We start from the raw sequence: 26,890 nt of genomic DNA on the forward strand, positions 1-26,890 counted from the left end.
TGGCCAGTGGGACTAGGGAGGCAATAGTCCCACTGTACTCGGCACTGATGAGGCCACACCTCAGAAATTGTATTCAATTTTTGGACCCTCACTACAAGATGCTGAGGTGCTGGAGTGTGTCCAGAGAAGGGCAATGAAGCTGGTGAAGGCTCTGGAGCACAAGCCTTATGAGGAGCAGCTGAGAGAACTGCGGGTGTTTAGCCTGAAGGAAAGGAGGCTGAGGGGAGACATTATCGCTCTTTACAACTACCTGAAAGGAGGTTGTGGTGAGGTGGGTGTAAGTCTCTTCTCCTGGGTAACAAGCACTAGGGTAAGAGGAAATGGCCTCAAGTTGCACCAGGAGAAGTTTAGATTGGATATTGGGAAAAACTTCACCAAAAGGGTTGTCAAGCATTGGAACGGGCTACCCATGAAAGTGGTTTAGTCACCATCCCTGGAGGTATTTAAAAGACATGTAGACATGGTGCTTTGGGACATGGTTTAGTGGTGGACTTGGCAGTGTTAGGTTTGTGGTTGGTCCTGGTGATCTTAAAGGTCTTTTTCAACCTGAGTGTTTCTATGATTGTATCCTTCATCACAGGCAAGGTGTATGTTAAATTACAGCTAGGCTAAGGGTGAGTAGTCAGCACTCGGATTAAGCCACAACTCCTTGTTTTCTGTCTTATATAATGGCACCAGTTAATTCTGGAAGTGTATGAATTTGTTTCCTAACAAATAGTATCTCACTTGATTTGAACAATAAAAATCCTGTTCTAGAAGTTGAATCAAATATTTGATTTTTTTCAAAACACCATTAATTCCACCAAATAAAAATTTTTTAGCTTCACTTAATTTTACATTGTCTCAGAGCATTTTTAAGAGCTTTTTAAAAATCGCTGGTGCATTATAACAGTTTAGTGTGTATATGTACTTCTGTAATATGTGTAGATAGTTATCTGAAACAAACAAAAGGAGGCAAGAATAATATGAAAAATCCTAAAGAAAACGTGTTGCTGAGTATATATGCTTTTGTATATACAGTACAGATACTACCCATTTGGGACATAATTTCCATATTTCAACTAAACCCCATCAACACTAAATATTTTGGCAGTATTTTAGGTCCTTTTCCCACATTTTCATCTGCTTTGCATGTGAATTGCAGATAAATGAACTATCTTGCTTATAAACCCTTCTTTTTAACTAATGTCATAAATGATTAACGTTTCCTGTACTGTTTACATTCACACATTTCATTTACATATGTTGCTGTTTATACTATTTTCTTATATTTGTGTCTGCTGAGATGAAATAAAGAAATCGGAGTGGTTAGTTGTGCCGGTACTCATACAGTATCATTTTTTTATTAATTCGTCTCATAATGTTACAAGGACTGGAGGCATGAAAAAATATACAGACAAGATTCAAAATTATGAAAACTTGTTCTTGTGTGGAGGCAGCATGGACTGGGTAATTGCCATTATTTAAAAACATCTTCCAAAGATTGCTTTAAAAATATTTCCTTCTTTAGTTTATAGGGCATTGAATTTTGCTTTTATTGGTTCAAAGTTGAACAATACATTACACAATAACTCAGTATCTTGGAATCTGTGCAGTCTGCAGCATTTAACAATTAATTTAGGGTATTTAAAAACGACAACATGTTCTTCTCCGTTTCTGCTATTGTGTAACAGAAACCTGAGCAATAACAAGATCACAGATATTGAAGAAGGAGCGTTTGATGGAGCCTCTGGTGTGAATGAACTATTGCTCACTAGCAACCGCTTGGAAAATGTTCGACACAAAATGTTCAAAGGACTAGAAAGTCTCAAGACACTGTAAGTGTAATTATTTGGGTGCTTTGCTTCTTTTCTGCCAGGTGTTTTTTAAAGTAATATTATATCTGTCCTAAAAATGTTTATTTTGGAGAACTAGCTATGGATTATTCAAGCATATCTTGGGTTTTGTTCCTTTTTTACAAAAAGTTATCATACATTATATGAATTCATTATATGTTAATTATGGATATAATGTAGCTGAAATTTTTCATTGTGGTTATTTGACTACAGAAACTATGAATCCTCTAAAATGATGAAGTGGTTGAGAATGGGTAAACATCCAACTGCAGAAACAGAGATGGGAATAATCATCTGCTTCAAAGTAACATAATTTTGCACGGGAATTACACATTTTACGTAATGGAGTCTGATTCAATTCAGCTCAACCATTACTGGAAATTTTGCTAGAGGAAAAAATTATTCTGGTGGATATTGGAATGTGGGAAATTATTCCCTCCTAAGTAATTTTAATGTCATTTCAGCAGTGAAGGGAGGAGTAAAAGCACTATAGCTTGAACTCATTTCATTCTTTCCATAAAGGCTGTTTAGCTCTTTCCACTCAAAAAAAGATGTTTTAGACAACCCACAGCTTCTTGGCCTTCTTCAGAGAGCCTGTCCTTCTGATCAGCAGAGCAGAGCCAAGATTAAATGATCTTTGAGGCTTCAGGTGTCCATAGACATTAGGTATTTTTAATAAAACAGGCCTATCATTTCTAACTTTGCATTTAAAGCTTCTAAAATTGTTAGAAGCAGCTATTCTTAGACAAGAGCATTGGGAATAAATATTCATTTATTGATGGGCAGATTGTGACAAAGGCTCTCAAATAAACAATTATTTTCTAGAATTTATCCTAAAAAAATTCAGAGTGAAGGGACCACAGGAGGAGGTCAGCTGGTACAACCTTCTGGTCCATGTAAATACCAGCTCTGGAGGCATTAGAATTGTCATCATGAAGAGAGAGGGCTGCTGTGTATCTCTGATTTGGGGCATTTCAATCAGTTTATTTTCAATTAACAAACTCATAAATATTGATTCTGATATTGAAACAAAAAAACAAACCACAAATGCTTATGGGAAACACCCATTGCCTCCATGAAATGTACCTGCCCATCTTTCTGTTTTCCGGTCCGCTCCGTGCACACTGCACTCAGTCCCTTCAGTGAGGTGGCAGGCAGCAGGGTGCTCACTGCACTTGTGGCTCCTCCACCAGCAGCAGTCCCTTTGGAGTCATACCTCTTGGCCCTTGCTTGGGCCACGATTTCAGCTCCAGCCCCTGCTCAGCCTAAACTAAGAAATGCTGATCCTTCCTTTCTCAGGATGCTCAGGAGCAACCGCGTGAGCTGTGTGGGAAATGACAGCTTCACGGGCCTGAGCTCAGTCCGCCTGCTCTCGCTGTATGACAACCAGATCACCACTGTGGCACCCGGCTCCTTCGATACACTGCACTCGCTCTCTACGTTGTAAGTCATGTTTGTGGTTTACCTTACCCATGTTTAAACATCTAATGTTTTGGGGACATTTCTTATAATGTTTCACTGTATAATTTCACAGCATGAGGTAAAGTTAAGGGGAAAAAAAGTTCATAGGGGGATTTTTGAGAAAGTTTATTTTCTGGACTATCTTGGATGCATGAAGAGTATACCTGAAGCATGTGTTTTCATGGTGCCCTTTGATGCAGTGTTAAGACTGGTTTCCAGAAGTGCTTGAGAAGGCAGGAAGGGTGTCCTGCTTGCCACCCTCACAGAAGCCCACTGATCTGAGCCAGGGTAGAAAGCTACATTTTGACTAGGCATTGCACAGTCACAGCTGGTCAAATCACCATGTTGTCTGTCTTTCTGCACTGTGCTGTCCAATTATTACCTTAAATTTCCTCAGCCTACTGAGGATCTTAATTCATACATGTTTTATAATAAAACTTCAGTCTCATTTTCTATAAAAAGAAGCTTTTTTAAAAAAATTTAAATATGATGTAATTTAAGGGAAGGGAAAACAATGACTGAAGATGCCACTCAGTTTACTGAATAAACGCTTTTTGTAGGTAGCACCATTCAGGAAAGTACTTAATCCCGTTTTACATAAAAAGTGACACTTTGCACCAAGTGACTAATTTGAGCATATTAAGGATGACATGTTTATAAATAATGGAATTGTCAATAGGTCTGTGCTGAACTAAGGAGATGCCAAAAGTCCTGAGACTTCTAGAAGTAAATTCATTTTTATATCCAGCATGTAATCAACTTAGCTGTCACTTCAGATAGGAAACTTATTCTCTGGAGCAAATAAAAGATGGAAATATTGAGATGACAAATTAATGGAATAGCTGTTGTCAAGTTAAAGCTAATAATGTAAAGTAATCAGCCTTCGTTTCTATATGAAATTATTGCATTATCAGTACAGCATGGCTTTACAAGTCAGGTCTTCGACAGTTTCAAATTATTTCTAAATGAGTTATATCAAGATTCACCACACAGAGCCTAAATTACAGCTTTCACCTATGGTTTGTACATAGTATTGTTTGAAGAACAGTATTTAAGCTTAGCTTTTTTTAAATAGAAATAGAATACTTAGGATGAAAAAATGGTGTAATCTGATTTAAACTTTCCTGTGGTTCTCAGAAACCTCTTGGCGAATCCCTTCAACTGCAACTGCCATCTCGCGTGGCTTGGAGACTGGCTAAGGAAGAAACGTATAGTGACGGGGAACCCTCGCTGCCAGAAACCCTACTTCCTCAAAGAGATTCCCATCCAGGATGTAGCAATTCAGGATTTCACATGTGATGATGGTGAGAAAATTAATATTTTAACTTTTTATAGTTTCGGCTTTCATATGTACATCTCATGATTCCCATAGATCCCAAAATGTTATGCTTAAATAACTTCATCTGTGTTTCATGCTGTTTCTACATTGGTTTATAAATCTTCCACCCATTTTTGGCTGATAAGCAAACACATGGCTATTGTATATATGCTGTCAAAATTTTTCTTGCCTGTGTTCAGTACTCTAAGTCATAATTTAGAGATAACATAAAAATTAAATAAATTGATCAAATGTTGCAGTTCAGATGAGATTATTTTCAACTGCTGATGTTTGCATCAAGTGCTTTCAGGATACTTGATCAAATAACATGCCATTTTGCTTAGTTTGTGACTTCCACAACACTTAAAAAAAAGTGGCTGCTATCTTGCATCTCCCACACATGCTTCCATTTCTTGCATTATTAGTTTGTCAATTTTCAAGGCTATAACTTTTCTTTAAAAAGACTGTTTATTTTTAATAATTTGCTAATTTTGAAAATCAACATATGTTTTTCTTTATTACTTTTAATTTTAAGTTTTGTTCTTTCTTTACTGATTTTAAGTTTTGTCCTTTCTTTAATGATTTTTTTTTCCATATAATAGCATTTTTACCTAGTAAAACAGAATTGTACTAAGTGAAGCATCACTTGAAATGTAAATTCTTGGACCAATGGTTTACAGAGGAGACGATGTCTTCCCTACCTAGAGATATCATCATGTAGAAATACCATGTTTGCTTATAAGAATTTCAGGTGGGATATTATTGCTAATACTGAAGTGATATTTGTACAGCAAGCTTTGCATGTTTGTTTTTATTAACCAGGAAATGATGACAATAGCTGCTCTCCACTGTCCCGCTGTCCAGCAGAATGTACTTGTCTAGACACAGTAGTTCGCTGCAGCAACAAAGGCCTAAAAGCTTTGCCTAAAGGCATCCCAAAAGATGTAACTGAACTGTAAGTGCCACACTTTTTTCCCTTTTATGAAAATCAATAACAGATTTATATGGTCAGGTTCAAGAACGAGCAGAGAAGAAAATGAAGAATTGGATTCAGTATATCAGTTGAAATTTATTGTTATACCTTTTTATAGTTATAAAGACTTGCACAGTATCTTGAGAAATTTTAGATTAAGTTTGAATTAGCAATGCTTTGTAAGTCCCAAAACACTCTAAGAATGTTACTGAAGAGCTTTAAAAATATATGTATATAAAATTGTAACCACTCTGAGAATTTATATCCCCAACACTGAACCAAGTGAACATGGATATCACGTTACAATGAGTTAAATTACGGGTAACAGTGAATCTGATTAACCTATGGTCACTGTTTAGGAAGGAATTAATGTAGTGCTTTTTCAGAAGACATAGCTGTGTATCTTAAGTCACTAAAACAGTTTTATTTTTAACCATTTGGTATTATATAGAAGATTCTGAAATGTCCACCACTAGTTTGGTGCTTAATAGCATCCAAAAAGTTTAATCATTAATGAAGGGAAATTATTAAGAACTCAAATAAGCACACAGCTATATAAACCTATAACTTATTTCATTAGGTTTTGGTGTTGGTTTTTTTTCTCGAATAGAAGATGACTTAATTAAATATAGTTGGCCTAATAAATACAATTTGACAATGTAAGGGCATCAATGCAATGTAAAATTAAGCAGCTAAAGAGAGGTATTTTTGGAATTGCAAGTGGAACCCTGAGTGTGACTGAAAACTCATTTGTGTACAATTTCGTATGCTTTAATTAGCATCTAAGCATGCAATTAAGCATATTTTTCAAAAGGATAATGGACGTGGTTCCTGTTAGCAGTTGCATACTGATTGATTCTTCTTGTTCATTAGCATGCATAACCCTTCCAAGATGTACTCTTCATGTGTTTTATAAAATATCTTAATAGTTGCTTCATTTGAAAAGGGAAGAATTTTTATCAGCCAAGTGGATACTTGTAGTACTTCGGTTCAGCTGCAGCTAAAACAATATATCTTAATTTATCTGTCAATAGAAGAATTTTCTCAGAATACTTAGTTCTTCAAAAAGTTTAAATATTGTTGGTTTCTTTTTTAATAATTAAGTATATGAACCCACACTCCATTCAGCACCATTTATGTAATGTCATTAACATAGTGTAAGCATATACCTTGTTGAGATACATATTTTGAATTTGTCTAGCATCCCTAAAATAGGCATGATCCAAGGGAGGGAAAAAAAAAAAAAAAAAGCAAGCTTTTTGATTTAGTCAAGACAAAAGTTGCCAAAGCTCAAAATTAATCTGTCAGAGTCTACTCTTAATTCAAGTGCGTTCCAAGTATTTGGATGGCTAAAATATCTTTGTATAGGGATAATGAGGGTGTAGTTTTTACTTGGGTTCCAGGAAACAAAACTATTACCACCATAATACCAGCATCAGCAAATCATTTGCCCCAGTTGAGAAACCAAAGACCTTTGATCTTCCTGCTGCTGTCTTCTGCATTTCAGAGAATCATGTAAACATCATCTCTAAACTACTTGCACTGGTTACATGAAGAACCCCTCCACTTGTACTTCGTAATGACTGGCTGCACACTGGAAGCTTTTTAGGCAAAGCTTGTTACCTTCATTTGCCTGTAACTCAGGTGCTGATACAGTTTGATGGCTCTGTACCTGTTAACTCTGAGGATGAACAAGTCTGTTATTGAGAATTATGAGCACTGAAGAAGAGCAAGCAATATAATAGAGGAGCTGTAAACCTACAAAGAGGGGAAAAAAAAATCTAACTTTTCTAGCGGAGGGTAATTGATTACTGTCTTTAAACCCTAACATGCTCCATAGGAACAGGCTTGTAGTATGTCATGCCTGATATATCATGAAATGCACAGGGAGAAATTAGGGAAGGTGACCTGAACTGCAGGCATGACAAAGGAATTCGCTGCTAGAGCTGGAACCAACCCTTGCTGTTTCTACTGTAAAGGACTACCTCTGCAGTGTCAGGGTCTGTTTCAGTTTACATTAACTCAAAATCCACACTTAATGTGACTTGCAGAAGTCAGATTTACTTTCCACCTGTAGGTATGTGTGAGATGGAGATGATAAAGACCTTATTTTGCAGAGTCTTCACGAAATAATAGAAAGTACTTTTTAAGAGTTGGTTATTATTACTGTTATGTCATAATATTCATAATATTTCATACAATAACATTTGGATTTTAGGCTACAGGTCCTCCACTGTGTCTCTAAAAACCAAAATTTGTAAGCAAGGTTTCTTAGAAATAGTATGTATTCATTTGTTATTACTTTACTGTTGGATTCTAAGATCAGTGGATGAAGATGCTACTGTTTTAATAAAAAACATAATGCTCTATGGTTTATTTTTCTATTTTAGTTATTTGGATGGAAATCAGTTTACACTTGTTCCAAAAGAGCTTTCCAACTACAAGCATTTAACACTCATGTAAGTAGTTTTAGAGCAACATTTTCTACTGGAATTAAAACAAACAAACAAACAAAAGCAAATGCTATTATACCTGGTTTTAGTTATAAGAAAAAACCCATAAAATACATCTTTTAGCAAATATCCAACCACATTTTATACAGAGGTTATTTTATTCTACTTATCACATCCTACATATAATATACTCAGTCTCATTTTATAAACAGGGTATTTCATTCCACTGATTACATCACAAAGTAAATAATCAGAAATTATAGTTAACCTGAAGAGAGATGTAAAATCTTACAAAGTTAGGGTAATTAAAGTAAGTTGTTAGGGAAATACAGAGTTTTCTTACGCAGCCCCATAAAGGCACTAGAATTATTTCATTCGCAAAAGAAACATTCTGTGATATGCTTCACTCCGTGGTATGCTTCACACAGGAACAGCACACAGAGCTGTTGTAACACTTGAATGTAACCCCTTGATTTCTCCCACAATATATAGTTTAATGACTCAAGAAGAGAGCTTTTCTAGAATGCCTTACTCCCAACTCTATTGCTGACTCACTCTGTGATTTGAGGCAAATCATTAGCTGCTCTAAAATTTATTACCTCTACTTCATGAACTATTTGAATATGGTTTCTGTACCTTGTAAGAGTACAGCGAGAGAAATAGAAAGACTGTTGATGTAAATGGTTGTAATTCCATGGCCTTTGTTAGGACTATAAAAATTTATACCAGCTGATGTCGAACTGTGTAATACTCTGAAAGCAGTTTGTGGTTTCCTCATAATCAGAATAAAAAGTGGAGGGACGTAACAAAATCCCTTAAATTTCATCTTGACTGGGTTTAGAGCTTTGCTGCAAAAATTTAAAATGGTTTGGCATTCAGAAACAAGAACTTGATTTCCTTTATTTACCTCATGCTAGACAAAAGTGGTCATGGTCACAAATTTAGAAAAAATATGTTTCCAACTCTTTTTATATTTTGCAAACAACATCAGGAAAAAAACCCCTTGCAATATTCTCAAATGTATACAGCATAGCACCTATAGGAAATCTTTGTGGATTGTTTGGGGAAGTTATACAAGATCTAACTCGCAGCACACAATAAATACAAACTTTGGAACCTTGGTACAAGAAGCAAATATATAGGTTGGACTGTGTGCAGTAACAGCATCAGGAGAGACTGGATATATATCTAGAGATTAGGTTAATTAGAGTCATAGTAACCAGGCTTCCATCACAAAGATTTGGTACTCATGGTCTATTTTTGACAAACACAGACAGAAGTCACATAACTCTACCTTCTAGTCAGAAAATACATACAATCTAGCAGACAAATGTAATACAATAAATTATCAGTGAACAGTAAATAAAATGCAAATAAGATGAGTATTAACAGTCTCTATTTATTAGACCTGTGGGTCATGATATTGTAGTCTCTTCTGAATGTATCCTCATACTGCTGTTAGGAAGTTGAGAATGTTCCCAACTGCATGTGAGAAACCAAAACACTATACATAGTTCTTTTGTGGCCAAACAAGGAATTACATATTAGTCTCCTGAGTTCCAGATTAACAAGGAAAATTGTTTACTTCAAACTTTTTCTTTCTTTTTTGAATAGGTTGCTCTGTTATATTTGCCTAATATGTTTATTATGAGTCAGTTGTCTTACATGCTTTCATGAAATTTCAAGTGGAGAAAAACATATATTGCGTAACTATTCAACAGTACTCTTAAGTGAAAATATCAAAGTCCCCTCAGAAAGAAATGCTGTATTTCTCCACAAAATACAGTAAACTATAACAAAATAGTCAACATGAAATGAAAACTATAGCACAATATGAGCATAAAGAACAAGCAGTATTCACATTTCATACAGCTTCTTCAAAGCTTCTTTGAAGCTACTATCTTTGAAGCTACCAGCATACCACTCCAGCTTCCATCATACTCATACTTAAATTTTTATTCATTAGAATATTGAACAACAAGAAAGATGTTAAGGCTTTCTCTATAAATCTTAGATAGTGTTCTTTAAAATAATAGCACTGTGCTTTGATGTCTTCAGCATATAAGTGTTAAGTAGAGTATTAGATGATATTTACTCAGGTGTCATTAGGGACATAACTAGAATGATTTCCACTTTAAAACATCACTTTCATTTCTATACTTGGGTTCATGTAGGATTGCATTATTAACTCAGTAGCATGATGGACATTGCTGTTGTATAAGAATGCATCACGCTGCTTTTTTATCTGTGTTGAAATGAAAATGCTTTTCATTGATCAAGCTAAACACTTGCTAGGCTTGTATATGGCATGTGAAAATAAAAATACGCGCTGCTTTAAATATTGATACCAATGATGGTACTACTTCTACTAATAAAAATAATGTGTCTGTCAGTGTTTCAGGACTGGGGCAGTCATTTTATGGTCTGAATTTCTGAATTTATTTTTTATAGAGATTTAAGTAACAACAGAATCAGCACTCTTTCTAATCAGAGCTTCAGCAACATGACTCAGCTGCTCACCTTGTAAGTTTAAACATGTAACAGTGACTCTTTCAAAGCATTACAGTGTTGTTTTTTTCCTTGGAAAGAAAGGGCATTTAGTTGATATTAAAGCTTGCTTGTTATGGAGGCTGTAAAATAACTTGTTTCCTAACTAGCTATGTGTGCTAAAGCTGGTTTTGGTCATGCTCTGCATTGTTTAGTGAATGGCTCATACACATGCTGACAGGTTTTTATATATTTTCAGAATTCTTAGTTACAACCGCCTGAGATGTATCCCTGCACGGACTTTTGATGGGTTGAAATCACTTCGGTTGTTGTAAGTATTATTTTTTAACCATTGCTATTTTCCAGAATTTTTATTTATGTGCAGCAGATAGCAAATCTGTAGGGAGTAACTAGATTTTAAAACCTACCAGGTATTTGAGAAGTGATAATTACGTGGCCTTAAAAATCTGTGTGGCTTCATTCTGGGGAATTATACTCTCAAAATGCTGCACAAGAAGTTATGTAACTCTGGACAACTTTCTATATGCAGACATAAGCTTTTTACTTTTCTGCTTTTTAATCATGGCTGAATTTCTTTTTTTGTGTTTTTTCCTTGTTATAAGCATTGAAATCTAACAAAAATGCCATATACATAAGTTTATATGAGGGGGGGTTGCAGTTACATTTTGAGTATTTTTATTCCAACAATAAACTTCTTTCTTTCTTGTTTCATCTAATATGGGAGTATTTCCAAAACCATTACATCACGGTTAATATTGAAATATCAATAAAATTACTTTTTTGTTCCAAGAAAACTTTCCATTTTAATACTAGGAAAAACATGGTTGAAAGGGCACAAAAAGGGACAAAGGAAAATAAAGAACAGTCAGTCTAGTTTACAGCTTCAGTTTCTCATTAAGAAAAAAACCTGCAAAAATTCTTTCTCAGAAGTCCCCAGCAGAACATGTAATTTTTGCATCCATTTGTGTAGTTCATAACCATGTAATAGCTTAGCTGGATTAAATCTCAAGCATGGCGTTATTTAAGTGTGCTCAAAAAACTTCAGCTATTTTATATAAATATGGATAATTTCAAGAACCGTAATTCTATATGTGTTAGATACACATGTAACTGAAGGAATTTATAGAAAAGGAAAGATATTTTTCTTCAGGTTTGCTACAGAATAGATAACACTAGTCTGATTTTGATGCTTAATAAGGTCTTTAGTTCTTTAATATCAAATTAGGGTAACATCCCTAATACTTATATTAACAGAGAGTCAATGCCTGTGTTTTCCATGAATCTATGAAAGACTAAAAAAAAGTATGAACATAATTAATTGGAATTTCAGAGAATTGCTGAAAAAGTCCGAAATAATAACTCTTCTGCTATCCCTAAATCCAATCAGTACTTTGCAGAAGTATGCGTACTTTTACCAACCTTTATTCTTTCAATTGTAAGAGTCATATTATTATCATTACTTATGAAAATTTAGAGTAAAAAAATCGAATTGTGAGTAGGCCTCCTGTTAGAGCATAAAAAAAACCCAACCCACAGCAGGTGGAAACACTGAGGAACTGAAAAAAAAAAAAAAAAGCGAAAAGCTGAAAACTGTTTACAGAGGATGAAATTTGCAATGTTAACCTGCTGACTTTTATGCACATATATATTATTCTGTTTATTTTCTTTTTAAGGTCTTTACATGGCAATGATATTTCTGTTGTTCCTGAAGGAGCTTTTAATGATCTTTCAGCATTGTCACACCTGTGAGTATTCAGATGATAACTGTATTTTTTATGTGACATTTAGCAAATTTCATATGTTTGAACAAAGGCAAAATGCAAAGGTCTGCTCTGGAACAAGCTCATGCATCAGCACAGGCTGGAGACTGGCCAGAGTGCTAGCATCTCATCAGAAAAATCCTGGGCCTCCTGGTGAGCAGCAAATTGAACCTGTCTGCCATGTGCCCTTATGGCAATGAAGGCTAAAGATGCTCTGAGCTGAATTAGAAAGTGAACAGACAGGTGACTGAGGTGAATGGTTATTCCCTTCTGCTTGGTGCTCCTGAGGCCACATCTGGAATATGTGTTCAGTTTCTCCAGTACAAAGCAGGTATGTATGAACCAGAGCAAATCCAGGATAATGGCAAGATCCTATGAGGGTATCCTATGAGCTCTGAGGAGAGGCTGAAGGAACTGGCCTGATTTAGCCTGGAGGAAGATATGCCAAGGAGGGACCTAATATTCTTTAAGCCTCTAGTAAGGGTATTACAACAATGATGGAGACAGATTTTTGTCCAAGGTGCACAGTGAAGAATAAGAGTTAATAGTCACAAGCTGCTACAAGGGAAGTTTGATTGAACATAATGAAAAATTCTTCACTGTGAGGGTGGATCAGCTTTGGAAAAGTTTGCCCAAAGCAGCAGAAGAATCTCCACCCCTGGAGATTTTCAGAGCTCAGCTGGACACAGCCCTGAGCAACCCTGCTATGACTTTCTAGTGAGCTGTGCTTTGTGCAGGAGGTGAGACCAGATGACCTTCGGAGTTCCTTAAATTAGTCTATAATTCTGTATCAGTGTCTGATAAGTTGACATTAAATACATGGCATCTGATTTCAGAACATAATTTGAGGCAATACTTTTACTGTTTGTCATTTTCAGTAGGAACCTAGATTAGAACAAATAACCTATCTGTAAACCTCATTGTGTTTATGGATAGTTATTAAATCTTTGCTTGCATTGGAGGAGTAAATTGACTAGTTCCTTTAGATATATCTGGGTTTTATGTTTCTGACCAGCTGCAGTTATTAAAAACTTAATTGCATGCTTCTAGTTCAGTATTGGACATTTAATTTTCCATTTCTCAGAAATTTGATGACACCGATTAATCTTTAATTCATTGATAATTCATTCAAATACTACTATTAAACTATCTTATCTGCATTAAATAATCAGTAAAATTTGTATAGATTTGGTTGTTGTTGCTGTTATTTTTTTTTTCTTAATGTCTACCAGTTATCCTTGCTAACATTCTGCTTTTAGCAGAGCAGTTTTGTTATCTCGGTTCAGCCTAACATTCACTCTTGCAAATATGGAGTGGACAAATTCCAGGTGTTTCTCCTTGCATGGGAAGTTCCCTATCGCTAAGTCTGATTTTTGTTATTGCTCCGACTTAAGCTTGACCGAACAAGTATATTTATTTTCTTATGTTCAGATGGAAGTATGTAACAATAATTAAGAAAGGGCTTCCTGCCCAGTGTGGCAGAAGAGTGTTTCAACAGTGATAGTTTCTACCACCTTTGTTTGTCAAAGATTTTCTTGTATCTCTAGAAGACCCACTGATCCACAGTTGTGGAACACTCTGAAAAAGGGTACTGAAACATCTGGAGAACAAGGATGTTCTAATACTTCCATGTGACAGTGTTTGCATATGTCAAGATCATCTGTTGAAAGTTCTATGATTACTGTATTTTTTAGAAGGAATATGAGTACATATTTATAGAATAGCACAATGCTTCTATCCTCCAAATTAACTACACAGCATATCATTGTTTTCAGAGTTTTAAAAGTATAGTTTCTACCAGAGAAAATAGACACTTAAAAAGCCTTTACAAAAACTAATTCTGAAGTTCTCTAGCTAAATTATTTTTTAACTAAAAAAAAAAAAAAGCAGATTTAAAGAAATGGATTCGCTTTTGTAACAAGGCAATTCTTATGTAACTACCACAAAGCTAGGATAATGTAGTATTATTTACTTACACAGCAGACACCACTTACAGAATTCTGCATATAGCTGTGAGTTCAGTGGGAGAGTACCAAAGAGGAAATAATTAAATCAAATTTGGAAGCTTAGAAACAGATGGTTTTTACCAGCCTGGGAGCAATAAACTGAAAAGGAAAAATATCAGGGTGGAACTCTCTGGGGTTGCCTTGGCTCCTTCGGAAGAAATACTTTATTCTTGCTAACTTAATTTCCCAGTATCAGTTTCATTCTGCTGATGCAGCTGATTTTGGCCTTTACATACCAATGGTGAAACACAGCTAGTTAGTATTAGCTCTCCAAAGTTCACACATAATGCAGCTAAGAATAGCTAGGTTTCTGGACCAAGTTTACTGCTAAAACTATCACTTCTTAATTTAGAACCCAAATCCAGACACTTTATGCTCTAACAGTCAATTTTGTGGAATGAGGGCAGGTTTGTGGTTAGAAGGGGTTTTTTGCCAACCTGTTTTCTGGCTTCTCTTTTTAAAAGCAGCCATTTAAAACTTTATTCCATTTTTGTTTGTCTGTTTTCCATAGGGCTATTGGAGCAAATCCTCTTTATTGTGATTGTAACATGCAGTGGCTGTCTGACTGGGTAAAATCAGAATACAAAGAACCTGGTATTGCACGTTGTGCTGGTCCTGGAGAAATGGCAGATAAACTTCTTCTCACAACTCCTTCCAAAAAATTTACTTGCCAAGGTACTGTTGTTTGGGTTTTTTCCCTTTGAAGTGTCAATTTTGAATTTTTACAAATAGTTGAGCTGTGAAATAAGAGTTCTGTGGTCTAAGTACCTTATTATAATGTCTTCAATCAGACTTGTCATCATTCCTCCTCATACTTAGGGATGTAGCCATTGGTTCCATTCAGTAACTGTATTTATTTTAATGTCTATTTCTTTTCAAATAGATGGAGAAAAAAAAAATCCTTGGACTTGCAGTACAGTATTTCTCAGTACATGGATGTACATACTTTGTACTGTCTCAGTCAGTGAACTACAGTTTAAACATCTACACTTCCCATAGCCATAGAATGTCCTTTTCCTGCAGACTGTTAACAGTAAAAACTGTAAATATGTCCATAATCCTTGCAGCCTGCAGTTAATTGCACCAATGTATCCATAATGTTTCCTCTGATATTTCAGAAGGAAGCAGGAAACAGCCACCTCCCCCCCCCCCAAAAAAAAAAAAAAAAACAAACCAAAAAAACCCCAACATAAATAAAAAGATGTGATTACCTCTGTAGAGGTCTCATTCTGAATTGTTGATATAAGGGGAAGTTTCTTAGAGTTTGGACCGAGAGTATTTATTTCCATGTTGGTACCAATATTGCTGGCATTTATACCACAACTTATATTATTATCTGTTAATTTCTAGGTTCTCTTCCTGAACCTTTTTTTGTTACAAAAGTACATTTTTTACTCACATGGAGAGAGAACTTGGTTTGTTTTACTGTTTAACCTTCCTCTATTCCATCCATTTCTCCCTTCTTAAATATTTTTAAAACAAAGAAAACTTCTGCTGTAGCTTCATTTTCCATGGTCCTGATGTAGAAACATTGAAATCCCAACTGGGAAAAAAAAAAAAACCAAACAAAAACGACCAACCAAATTTATGTGTGCTTATACTTGTAAGCCATTACTAAGTTTATAGTTATTTCTGAGGCATCAGATAAATATGATCCTAAGTCTTGTAGAAGTAACTTCTTCTCACAGTCTAGGTAATCTTCAAGCTCTTTCGACTTACTCATCTGTTAATGTATCTTCAAAGTGAGCTTAATCCCTTTGTAATTTCTTTCCTTTAAAAAGCAATGGGACTTTGGTGGAGTTTGTCTCATCCAAAGTTGTTCTTTACTTCATCTTCATCCTATTTAGTCTTCTCTCCTTAAGTTTTCTATCAAAAAGCTTTTTTGCAAACAAAAACCACAGAACCTATTTTGTTGCTTGTGGTGTCAGTGAATTGTCTCTCTTTCCAAATCCGTCTTGCAACTTTTCAACAGTGTGTCTCTGAGGTCATGCCAGTATTCATTGCATATGACACTCATCTGCTGCAAAGTCTCTTAGTCTGATTTTAGATAGGAGATTCACTCGCCATCTGACAGTTTTCTCTACAAGCATCCACTGAACATTACTGCAGATATGCTCTTACTGCACACTGTTTTGGGGATACAAGGGATAAAATATTATTTATATTTGCATGGACGTGAAGGACCTGGTTACTTTCCAGCTCTCAGTTTTTAAAACTGTATCACCCCTGCCTACAATCATTGTTATGTTTCTGTCAGACAATCCAGAAAGTATATCTTACTCCCTCTTGCCCATCAGAAAATATCCTTTATATTATGCAGGGTAAGAACTGTATTTGTTTCACTTCCAAGAGTGGAGATCTGGTATTATGGATACCTTTGAGAGAAAATAATTTTCCTGCCACAGTCCTATGAAGATGCTCATAATTACAGATTGCAAATCAGCAGCTTTTCAATGACATGATGGCTCTGTAAGACATTGTGTCTGTAACTCAAAGATAAGTAATTTTATCTTTTGCTTAAAAATGAACTGCTGAATAGAAATTAGGAAGATGCTATATTCCCATTAGATCAAAATTCTAGGCTATGAGTGAAAGGACTGGTTTTGGAATACCTGTTGATGGTCTGCTATTATGTATATATTTACAGGAAAATAGTAGTGTGTAATTCCCTCTTATCAGTATCTCTGGATTCAATTCAAAGTGAAATGGGTGCTTGAATTTTACTTACATATTGAATAGTTCCCAGTGAAAATTAGCATTTCAAAATGAAATCCCATCTCAGTTGTAAAGCTCCATGAGAACACTGTACCTTACTCTAATTTTATTAATTCATTTGCTCCAGGAATCATCCCTTAGTATTTTCTTCTTTCAGTTGTTTTTCTACGTTTATGGGTGTGGTTTTTTTTTTTTTATATGGCCTCTAACAGATTCTCAATCTTTTACCCCTTTACCATCCATGCCCTGCTTCTAGAGATTCCAGGGCCTTGTGGTTTTCTGATACCAGGTAAGGTTATACGTAGATCTGGAATGGGTGATCTGATTAAGAACGGACCTTCTGACCTTCCTATTGTGTACCTCAAGCAGTGTTCTTTCCTAAGACATGCATGTTTACTGTTTGTTTTCCCCTTTGATGAATTTACAGCTGACTCTTCATGATATATCATTTAACATATTGTATAAGCATTGTATTTAAAAGCCCGGGTTTGAGGTCTGAAAATTATCTAACTGAAATGATTGGTTACACTGCATTGTACTAAAATCAGTGACTTCAGCAGCAGCTTTAGTATAAGACAATCAGTGTAGATACTGATTTTGAGGCCATATGCAAGAGAGGAGTTATAAAATGACAGAGCTCAAAGTCTTCATTGCAGCAGGTTTCTCTAAAAGTTGATTTTGAGAGGGTTTGTGTGATATTTTTCTTCAAAAATGTTAGATAGCTACACATGTGTGTCTATATCAATAAAATACAGTTAGTTTTTCAGTTTACAAAAGAATACTTCTTATTTTTTCTTCTATTTTAAGGATTTTTTTTCCAATTAGGGCTTATTCAAGAAAATATATGTCTACAATATGAAAAACTAAACAATAGGTTATGAACCCAATTCTTTCTCACATACAAGTCTTAACACATGCAAGTAGAAGAGGAAAGGAAGCGGTGTAGTGCAAATGAAAATAGGTTCCAGAATTGCCTTTTCATTAGAATTCAGTAAAAATTTCTGAAATATTTCAATTTTTTGAACTTACAACTGAAGAATGATAAATCAGAATGTTAATTCTTATTGGATACTACATATATAATAGTTTGAAATAAACTCTTACAGCACAAATCAGATACAGTGTTGTTTGCTATCTTGTTGAGCCTTAGGTTCTCATTTTCTGGCTCTGTTTTGGAAGTAAAATTTAGATTGCTAATCCATTTGGGAGAATAACTTTACTTACTGAATGTCTTTTACTTCTTGCCAAATAATTAGCATTTTATTGCATGAGAAGTAGAAAAGAGGATATGATGTTCAGAATAAACAGTTGAGTCAAGGAGGCATAGAATTCCAGGCTGCAGCACAGTGTTACAATTGTTATTTTTTTAAGTATGTGCCTCTTGCACCGTATTTTTTTCACAGAACTTCTTAATGTACTCTAGCAATAATCAGCAGTATCCTAGAGTACACAGGCAGGACTTTCTAGATGTTAATTCTGTGGTGTTTGTTTCAACTCTTCTACCTCTGCTGTTTGCTGGTCTAACAGAAACTTTAAACAGGTAAAGATTTCTCTTTCAAAATAAGGTAATGAAGACAAGAATAGTCAATGATTCAGACAGACTGTGGCTTTGGCAATAAGCATCACAGATTATCATGTCCATCCCTTTGATTTGCTTGCAATCTGTGACAGAAGGATACCAGCAACTGCAGATTTAAAAAAAAAAAAAATTTAAATTTCAACCTCTCCTTGTCCAGCACCCCCTACTGCATCCCTATAATGACATGGCTTCCTTCCATGACAGCTCCTTTACAATCACTAATCAGAGATTAATTTTGTAAAGAAAAATAAGAAAGTTAAGAAATCTGTTTTAAAAAAACCCAAACCCTATATCTCAGTAAGAGTGCCCTGTTAGCTTGGAAACTTTAGCAGTCTTGCTCATTTTGAGTAAAACTTGTTATGGAGCAATCAGGCAGTGCCACCAGTGGGTCTCAGGAGTTTGTGTTTTGTGTCTGGTTAGAAGAAATCACTTGTTATTCCTTAAAATGTACAAATCACCTGTAGATAAATGATTTTTTTTTTTTCATGGGTGAAATCTGAAATCAAGTTTGCAGTAATGTCATCAGGCAGTAGAGCTGGAGATAGTGGAGAATGTATGATCATTCTCTTAATAGGCATTTGGCCAAGTTACCCATTTTCTCTTACAGTAATCAAACCTTTCTCTATCACAAAATATATGAAAATTAATCATTTTTTATACGCAGGTGATTTCTCTTTTTTAACAAATAACCGGTGATTTCTTTAGTATTTTGACAACAAAATTTAAAAATTGGAGATTCCTAACTTGAAAATTCACCTTGAAAAGGCTGTATTAAAATGTATTAAAACAACAGGGGAAAAAAAAAATCTACAAAATATTTACATAATAAGGTTAAGATTTATGTAGCCAAAGCTCTAAGTCTGATTCTGAAACTTAAGATTTTGTCAATATTCATTTCTGAATACTGCCATTGTAATCATTAATATAAGAAACTATACTGCAAGTATGGATTGCAGTGGATTTGCACATAGATTCATGGTACAGTTTGCATTATTTGTGAGCTCAGCTAATGCCATAATGTGCAGAACTGTGCCTGACTCCATAAGGAAGCAAGGCACAATATAGAGCTTTTTACAGTGAGATAGCTTGGACAATGCAATTTACATTACAGTTCACAGATTTTTAACCAATTTACAGGTAATTTTACAGGTTCATTTTGCCATCTCTGTGATCTTGCAGATAAAGAAATTAGAACAGAAATACTTAACAAAAATAGCTTTCTCAGTAACATTGTCAGGGGAAGGATTGCAAACTGTGATAGCCCTTTTCCTCACAGGCAGTTTTTACCCCCTTAAAGAGACTAAAGCTGAAATTGTATTCTTCATTTTGTTAATAGAAAGGGAAGGTAATTGTCGTGGATCAAAACTATACAGATTTCAGAAAATAGGGATACGGATACGGGAATCACTTTAGGGTCAGCTTCTTTTTTTAAAAAAAAAAAAAAAGTGATAAGTAAATCAAAAAAACAACACCACATTTATTTGGTCTTGTCAAAAGATTTAAGGACAGTCCAGTATTCCATTCATACAGAAACACAACAAAGTCTAAAATACAAATTTCATTTTAAAATTTAAAGCAATGTGGCAGATACATCCTGTCAAACAGAAATTAATAGTTGGTTGTTTATGACTCTCCAATTTGTATTTTTAAGGGCCTGTGGATGTTAATATTCTTGCTAAGTGTAATCCCTGTTTATCAAATCCATGTAAAAATGATGGAACCTGCAACAATGATCCTGTTGACTTCTACAGATGTACTTGCCCATATGGTTTCAAGGTAGGTACTGAATGAAGAGGAAAAAGCTTACTGAAATGTAAGCTTCTCCTTAACCACCTTCAGGTTCTGTTTGTCTCCCTTCCATTAGTGTCTGTACTTTGTTCTTAAATTATAATTGTTGTTCCCTGCATAGGGTCAAGACTGTGATATTCCCATTCATGCTTGCATTAGTAACCCGTGCCACCATGGTGGAACTTGTCATTTGAAAGAAGAAGAAAAGGATGGTTTCTGGTAGGTTGTTTTTAATTGTAATAACAAAATGGAAAACTACTGAGTTTTAAATGCTGAAATAATTTCGGTGTTAATCATTGGGTTCTCTGTGTTTTCTGGTAAGTGCACCACAAAGGCAGATTTTCAGTGCTTCTGATGTTTTCAGAACGTGTTGCCGTCCTTGGAAAGCTTCTAAAGCTTTGCAACTGTTAAAAACAGTAACAAATGATTGTGATTAGTTGAGGCATATCAGGTCAAGACAACATAGTATTGACTCCATTATGCTAATTAATAGCTAGCTAGATCCCTGCTGAAAAAAATCTCACAATTCATCTGTTGTCATGTGTATTACTTCAACAGACAGCATGTAAATGATAAAATGTAAATCCCAGTGAAACAGAAAATTAATGATTCATTTGAAACTCACTATGCCAGCAGATAAACATGCTGTGAGCATTTTTAATCTTGAGTTATTTAATCACACAGTACAATTACTCCAGATGTACTTCATGAATTATGAAATAAAGTTCTTCAGTATTCTTATGTGAAATTATTAGTCATTTAATAATCTGCACCTCAAGCTTGTTAGAAATGACACTTCAGAAAGATACAATTCATTATCCTGCAATTCATTATGATATTATTCTTATTTTTAATCTAAATTATGCCCAAGGATTAAATAGTTTTCTATTAAAAATTAAGTTTACACATCTTAATACTATGCCTCTAGAATTTAAAGTGACATAGTCATGTCTCAGAATTTGACCTTTTTCATTTATTTGTTTAAACACTACATATTTTGAAAATCAAAGCAATCTTATAATGAAAGCTGCAGCAATTAAAGATGGTGCATATTACATGAAAATGTATGTGTAGCCATGTTCAAGTGATCTTTTACATTTACTATCCATTTTGATGTACTTCTTTTGTATAAACAAAAGCAAAAAAAAAAATCACTGCTTTGAAAAGTTTATACAGGCTTTGGGTTTATATATTGATGCATGTATTGTGCATGGAACATTAAGCAGAGCTTTATATTGTTACATTTAACTGAATGATGGTGAAATACTACTATTACATACCAATCCCTGATTCCACAGTCTTCCGTGTGTTTAACTTTAAAAAAAAGAAAGGATCACTTTTCATTTTTACAATCTAATATTATAATATAAAGGTAGCACACTTTTTAAAAGGAATCTTCAGTGAAGGCACGAATTTAGAAGCCTTTTTTCTCGAATTTAAAATATGAAAAATATTTTTGTAATATTTATTACATGTTTTCTTACATTCTATCAACCATGTTGTATGGGATAGGGATTATGAATTATTGTACATTACAAATTATTGTACATATAATTACAGAACTTCTTGTCTGGTCTACCCAGCTAAAATGTCAATGCGGTTAGTTTTGTTTTCTGTACTACAGGTGCACTTGTGCAGATGGATTTGAAGGTGAAAACTGTGAAGTAAATGTTGATGACTGTGAAGACAATGACTGTGAAAATAATTCTACTTGCGTGGATGGAATTAATAACTATACTTGCCTTTGTCCACCTGAATATACAGGTAGGAGTATAAGGGAAAGTACAGGTAATTCAAGAATTCCTAGCAGAACAGTAATATTTTTCAGTTTGTAGGTGAATGAGCAGTTACTCTGCATTTGACTGAAAACCAGGTTTCCCTCTGTAATTTTCTTCCATATGGTTTGTAGTCTAAAGTAGACTTAATGCCCACTCATTAATTCCTTTGTTAGGTTTGAAATTACAGCATTGTGATATTTAAAAGATCATTCAAAATGTGTCCCTCCCTACTGTTTACCTAACCTAGACACCCTAATGAAGAACCTCTGTAGCTGCAGAAATCTCAAAATATTCTGCTTTTATACTGTATACCTCATGTTACTTAGAGGGCAGAAAGTATCTGTCTCTGCCAGTAGGGAATTGAATTTGTCACCCCTGGATGCTGTGGATGCTGTTCTGCCCTCCAGTAGAAACTTTAAAGCAGTGTGATGCTTTCTGTTCTAGCACAAAAAAAAAACAAACAAAAAAACAAAAAAACCCACAGATAAAACCAAAACCAACCAAGCACCACAAAGAATAACTAAAGAGTGTCTAATTATTTGTTTCTATCAGTTGACAGCCAGGCCAAAGCATTCCCCTCTCTTGGAGACAGAGGGTCTTTTGCTTGCTCTCATTATCTCTGTGGGAATGGAGGATAGTTAGAACAGCAACACTGGAGAACAAGAAGTTTACATTGATCTGTTTTAGAGTTTTTCTAACTAGACAGATCTAATTTCTGTCAGCTAATTGACCACTAGGAGAACACAGAGCTTAAATTCACAAAACCATGATTTGAAATGCATAAAAAAGGTATGTAAAGTCCACCATAACTTGGTAATTAAATCAGTTATCCTATATCTTTGCTGTAATCAATCAGTCAAATCTGAGCTCTGGAAGACTACGAGGAGAGGTGAACTCCTGAATTAATTTCATTTGTTGAAAACACATTTAACTCCTTTTTATTCTAAGGTATTTCCATCATTAGTTCTACAACCTACTGGATTGCTCAGATGTTTTAGGGTATTCACATTTAAAGTCAATATTTAAATCTTGGAAGCCCACAGTGAGTGAAGATCATGGAACACAAGTGTAAGAAATAAACCTTCATAATCTAATACATGTATTCTTCCAGTATTTATGCTGGGTAAATGTTTGGTAGAGATTTCTTCATACAGAATACCTAGAGCATATACAATACCTACAGTAATACCAGTTAAAAGTATAAGTAGCCAGAGTAAGGTATTTAATAAGTGGGTCCACATCTGGAAGAATAGACATAATCTGCTGAGACAAAATACTGTTTTGCCAAGTACTGATACCTTAATACCTAAAAGCAATTGACAACTTAAGCCTTAGAAACAAATAACAGGTAACAGCATTACGTAAGTAGAGATAAGATATTACATAAGTGGAGATAGGTGTTTGCTACTTCCCCTGTAACTAATATTTAAGGTATATGTGAATCAAGCTTCAGATCACCTGGGTTCAGTTGTTATCTCCTTTAAAAATAGGATCGGATAGTCTACTGTGTAGGCTGAAAGAAAGCAAACCAAAATCATATCAGTCCAGCACTCCTGTTCGCTGGCTTCATGCTAAGAGGTTTTATGTATCTATTAGGTAGAGGACAATCCATTTGCAAGGCGTGCCTCCTCTGCAGCTTTGCAGGTGTTTTTACCTGTGCTGTTCATTTCTTCATTTTCGACATTGCTCTAGGTGCACTTCACTGCTAGAGTCGATAGCTTGCTGTATTCACAGGACGACATGGGAAGCACTGTTTTGTATTAGACATCCATGGAGTGGACATAAAGGCTTGTTTATATGTGCTGGCCTGAAACACTAAGTGTTCCTGCTGCATTTCTGTAGTATTGTCATTGAAATGTACATTTTACATTTACATTTGAAACAACAATTGTAGCATTTGTCTATACATCTATATGGTTAGAGCAAAACGGACAGCATAAACATTGGTAACATTTTTGATATTTGTATGGTAGTTGTGCTTCTTTAGTCAAAATACAAGCAAGTGCATTTTTAATTGGATTCGTAATTGTGCATTATTCTAAAAGGAAAATACTATAAGCTTACAAAGCAAGTGTTTTTGTTTGCTAACTCGAATTCTTTCAGAAAATAGATTTGCTTTTACAGATACAATGCCTACTCATAATTGCTACTGAAGTCGGTAGGTCATGTGAGTAGGTGAGAATCTTCTCACCAGCACTAAAATAAATCAAAACAATCTACTTGTAATCAGTAATTTTAGCTGCTGCTGTTTTTTAAAAATGTCAAGAATTTGCACTATCTCATAAGACTTTTTTCAACACCTTACTAAAAGCAGACACACATTTTTTTAAACATACAACACTAGAGCCTCAACTCATTTTATAGATAAATTGGGCAAACACTTCAGCAAAAGTTCAGGTTTTTCATTCCACAGGTTACAGTACAGAATTATACAATATACTATCTATCTTACAAAGCATCTGAGTATAGGACACGATATGGGAGTTCCTAAGTCATTTTTCAGATGTAAGGAGAAAATATAAAACATTGAGCTAGTCAAGGTGTCTTCACGTCTGTCATCCCTGGTCTTGCATAATTAAATAACCTTCAGAAGTGTTAAGAATTAGACTGACAGTAGTCCAGACACATCAGGATCTAGAAATGGTTGTGTTCAGAACACAAAGTAATCTTACAGTTGCCTCAAGTGTGTATGAAGTACCAAATTATTTACAGGATTTTTTTTCCTTTGGCCTACAGCCTGATTTGAAAGATAAATAACAGAATCCCTGTCCAGTATGGATACAGTGATTTTCATGAGGAACTTTGTAAACATTTGGATTTTGGTATCTGTTCTATCAGGTTAAAATCAGTTAGGCATATTGCTAATGTCTTTTCTTATGAGAGGTATTTTTCACTAAATGAATTCATGTACTAGCTGGGCAAAATCAGACTAACTATCAGGAAAACAGGCTATATATTCAGTAGGTTAAAAGATTTTTAAATTCAGAGATATTTATCTTTAGCTCAGAAAGTCCCTGAGCTGGAAGTTGCTGGAGACTGAGACAGTATACATACCAGGAAAATACCATCATAGGCTTGTCCTGTCCTTTTTTAATTCCATTGGCAATACTTCAGATTGTCTGTGTTCAAGATGTATATATGTACTGAATGTGGAAGTGCACCAGCCCAGAATAGTTTTCAGGGTGAATGGTTATCTGCAAATACGCTTTACATTTCAGTAGTACAGTATAAGGAAGAAGTCAACTGAAACCTGCTGGTATGAAATGTAAATCATTCTTCTTTAAAGTTTTATTTTCATGTGGAAGGCTTGTTAGAATCTCAAATTAACTCTGAAAATGCATACAAAAACTAGAAAAAATGTTGTAAAGAATGTTGCAGTGCAAAACCAGTCACTTTTTGAGTTTTCTAACATTCCCTTGAAAAACGACACTTAGGTACACAGCGTTGATTTAAAAACAAACCATTAATAAAGCTTATTATGTTGTTGCTTAAGAATCAGGAATCCATTTTTCTTTGCCTTAGTTAAGTTTTACAATTACCTCCACAGTTACAGGTGGAAAGGCAAAGAATGGTATTTGCACTATACTATGAGCTTTCTTAAGATTCCAGACTGTAACTGTGAAATGACAGTAAGCAAATGGAATCAGCAGACACTCGGGGTGTCTGATGAAACCTTGATAAATAAAACACTGAAAATACCTCACTATGTCCTGCACTCTTTAACCTCACTATTCTCCTAACATTATCATCTCCTTTATTTTGACCTCAGTCTAGTAAACTTCAGGTCATTTTATGTACATTTTATAAATTACAGATGATCATTTCTCTTGCTCATTATCATCAGTCATTAGATCACAGATCTAATTGATCCAGAAGTAAAACCTTTCTTATGCCACCAGTGGCATGTACTTCTTATCTTTTCTGTTTGTTTTGCTCTGCTGTAGGTGAGACTCTGAAGCTTGCTTCATTTTGCTATATCAACCTCTCTGCTGCTATAGTTGTGCATTAGCTTAATGTGCTATGCTGTTGTATTACAATGTAAAAAAGTCTCTTGTCTCTTCTGTCTTTGTCACTGCAAGCTGCTAATCTGAATGAAGTGGAAAAAGGTCAGTTGTCTTTTAAGCCTATTTTCACTTACTTTGGTTTCTCACTTTCCTTTCCTTAAAGGTGCATGGATTTCAGTTCTTACAAATGATCAAATAAATAGTACATAGATATAATTTAGAAAGCTCACTGCAAATCCTCAAATTAGGCACTTGGCTCTTGCTATGAATACATATCAAATGAATGTTGTTGAAGATGCAGATCGCTGTGCAGGAGTACTTTAATACTACCTTCATTGTCTTTTTTTCAGCTGTATTAAAAATTTGTGCAGCCACTGATAGGACTAACAAAAAAGTTTACATGGTGATCTTCTGAAATCTTTACTCTCATCATCTTAAAGACATACCTTGGTTCTATTCTAATGTATTCTCTCTTTTATAGCACTGTTTTGCTTTAATTTCTTTGTTAGATTATGGTACTAGAAAACATGTTCGAGTATAAAATGGCAGTTTTCTTGCTCATCATTTCTGTGGCCTTTTTTTGCTGTAAATACTTAAAGAAACTGAAATGACCACAAGAAAGGTAATAGTGGAGAGATTTATGATGCTAACTTTTAAGTGTTCTTGATTTTTAATTTTCTTTTAAGTTTCTGCCTAATACCTATCTCAGTAA

General features: G+C 34.8%; 1 protein-coding gene across 17 annotated transcripts in view; it reads left to right on the top strand.

Moving 5' to 3' along the window:
- SLIT2 (slit guidance ligand 2) overlaps positions 1 to 26,890 on the top strand; it is a 267,201-nt gene that overhangs the window by 209,280 nt on the left and 31,031 nt on the right. For 6 of the 17 annotated variants that reach the window (XM_074904574.1, XM_074904575.1, XM_074904576.1 and 3 more), the window contains 14 exons: positions 1,674 to 1,817; positions 3,135 to 3,278; positions 4,434 to 4,600; positions 5,437 to 5,569; positions 7,978 to 8,046; positions 10,492 to 10,563; positions 10,787 to 10,858; positions 12,222 to 12,293; positions 14,826 to 14,989; positions 17,286 to 17,318; positions 20,260 to 20,384; positions 20,518 to 20,615; positions 22,021 to 22,160; positions 26,254 to 26,280. In XM_074904574.1, the coding sequence (XP_074760675.1) occupies positions 1,674 to 1,817; positions 3,135 to 3,278; positions 4,434 to 4,600; positions 5,437 to 5,569; positions 7,978 to 8,046; positions 10,492 to 10,563; positions 10,787 to 10,858; positions 12,222 to 12,293; positions 14,826 to 14,989; positions 17,286 to 17,318; positions 20,260 to 20,384; positions 20,518 to 20,615; positions 22,021 to 22,160; positions 26,254 to 26,280 (1,460 nt within the window). Of the gene's footprint in view, positions 1 to 1,673; positions 1,818 to 3,134; positions 3,279 to 4,433; positions 4,601 to 5,436; positions 5,570 to 7,977; positions 8,047 to 10,491; positions 10,564 to 10,786; positions 10,859 to 12,221; positions 12,294 to 14,825; positions 15,004 to 15,065; positions 15,073 to 16,495; positions 16,502 to 17,285; positions 17,319 to 20,259; positions 20,385 to 20,517; positions 20,616 to 22,020; positions 22,161 to 26,253; positions 26,281 to 26,890 lie in introns of all 17 variants that reach the window. The other 11 variants (XM_074904584.1, XM_074904589.1, XM_074904581.1 and 8 more) reach the window with 5 other exon arrangements.

The sequence above is a fragment of the Athene noctua genome, chromosome 4 (genome assembly GCF_965140245.1).
Source record: "Athene noctua chromosome 4, bAthNoc1.hap1.1, whole genome shotgun sequence".
Taxonomy (NCBI): Eukaryota; Metazoa; Chordata; class Aves; order Strigiformes; family Strigidae; genus Athene; species Athene noctua.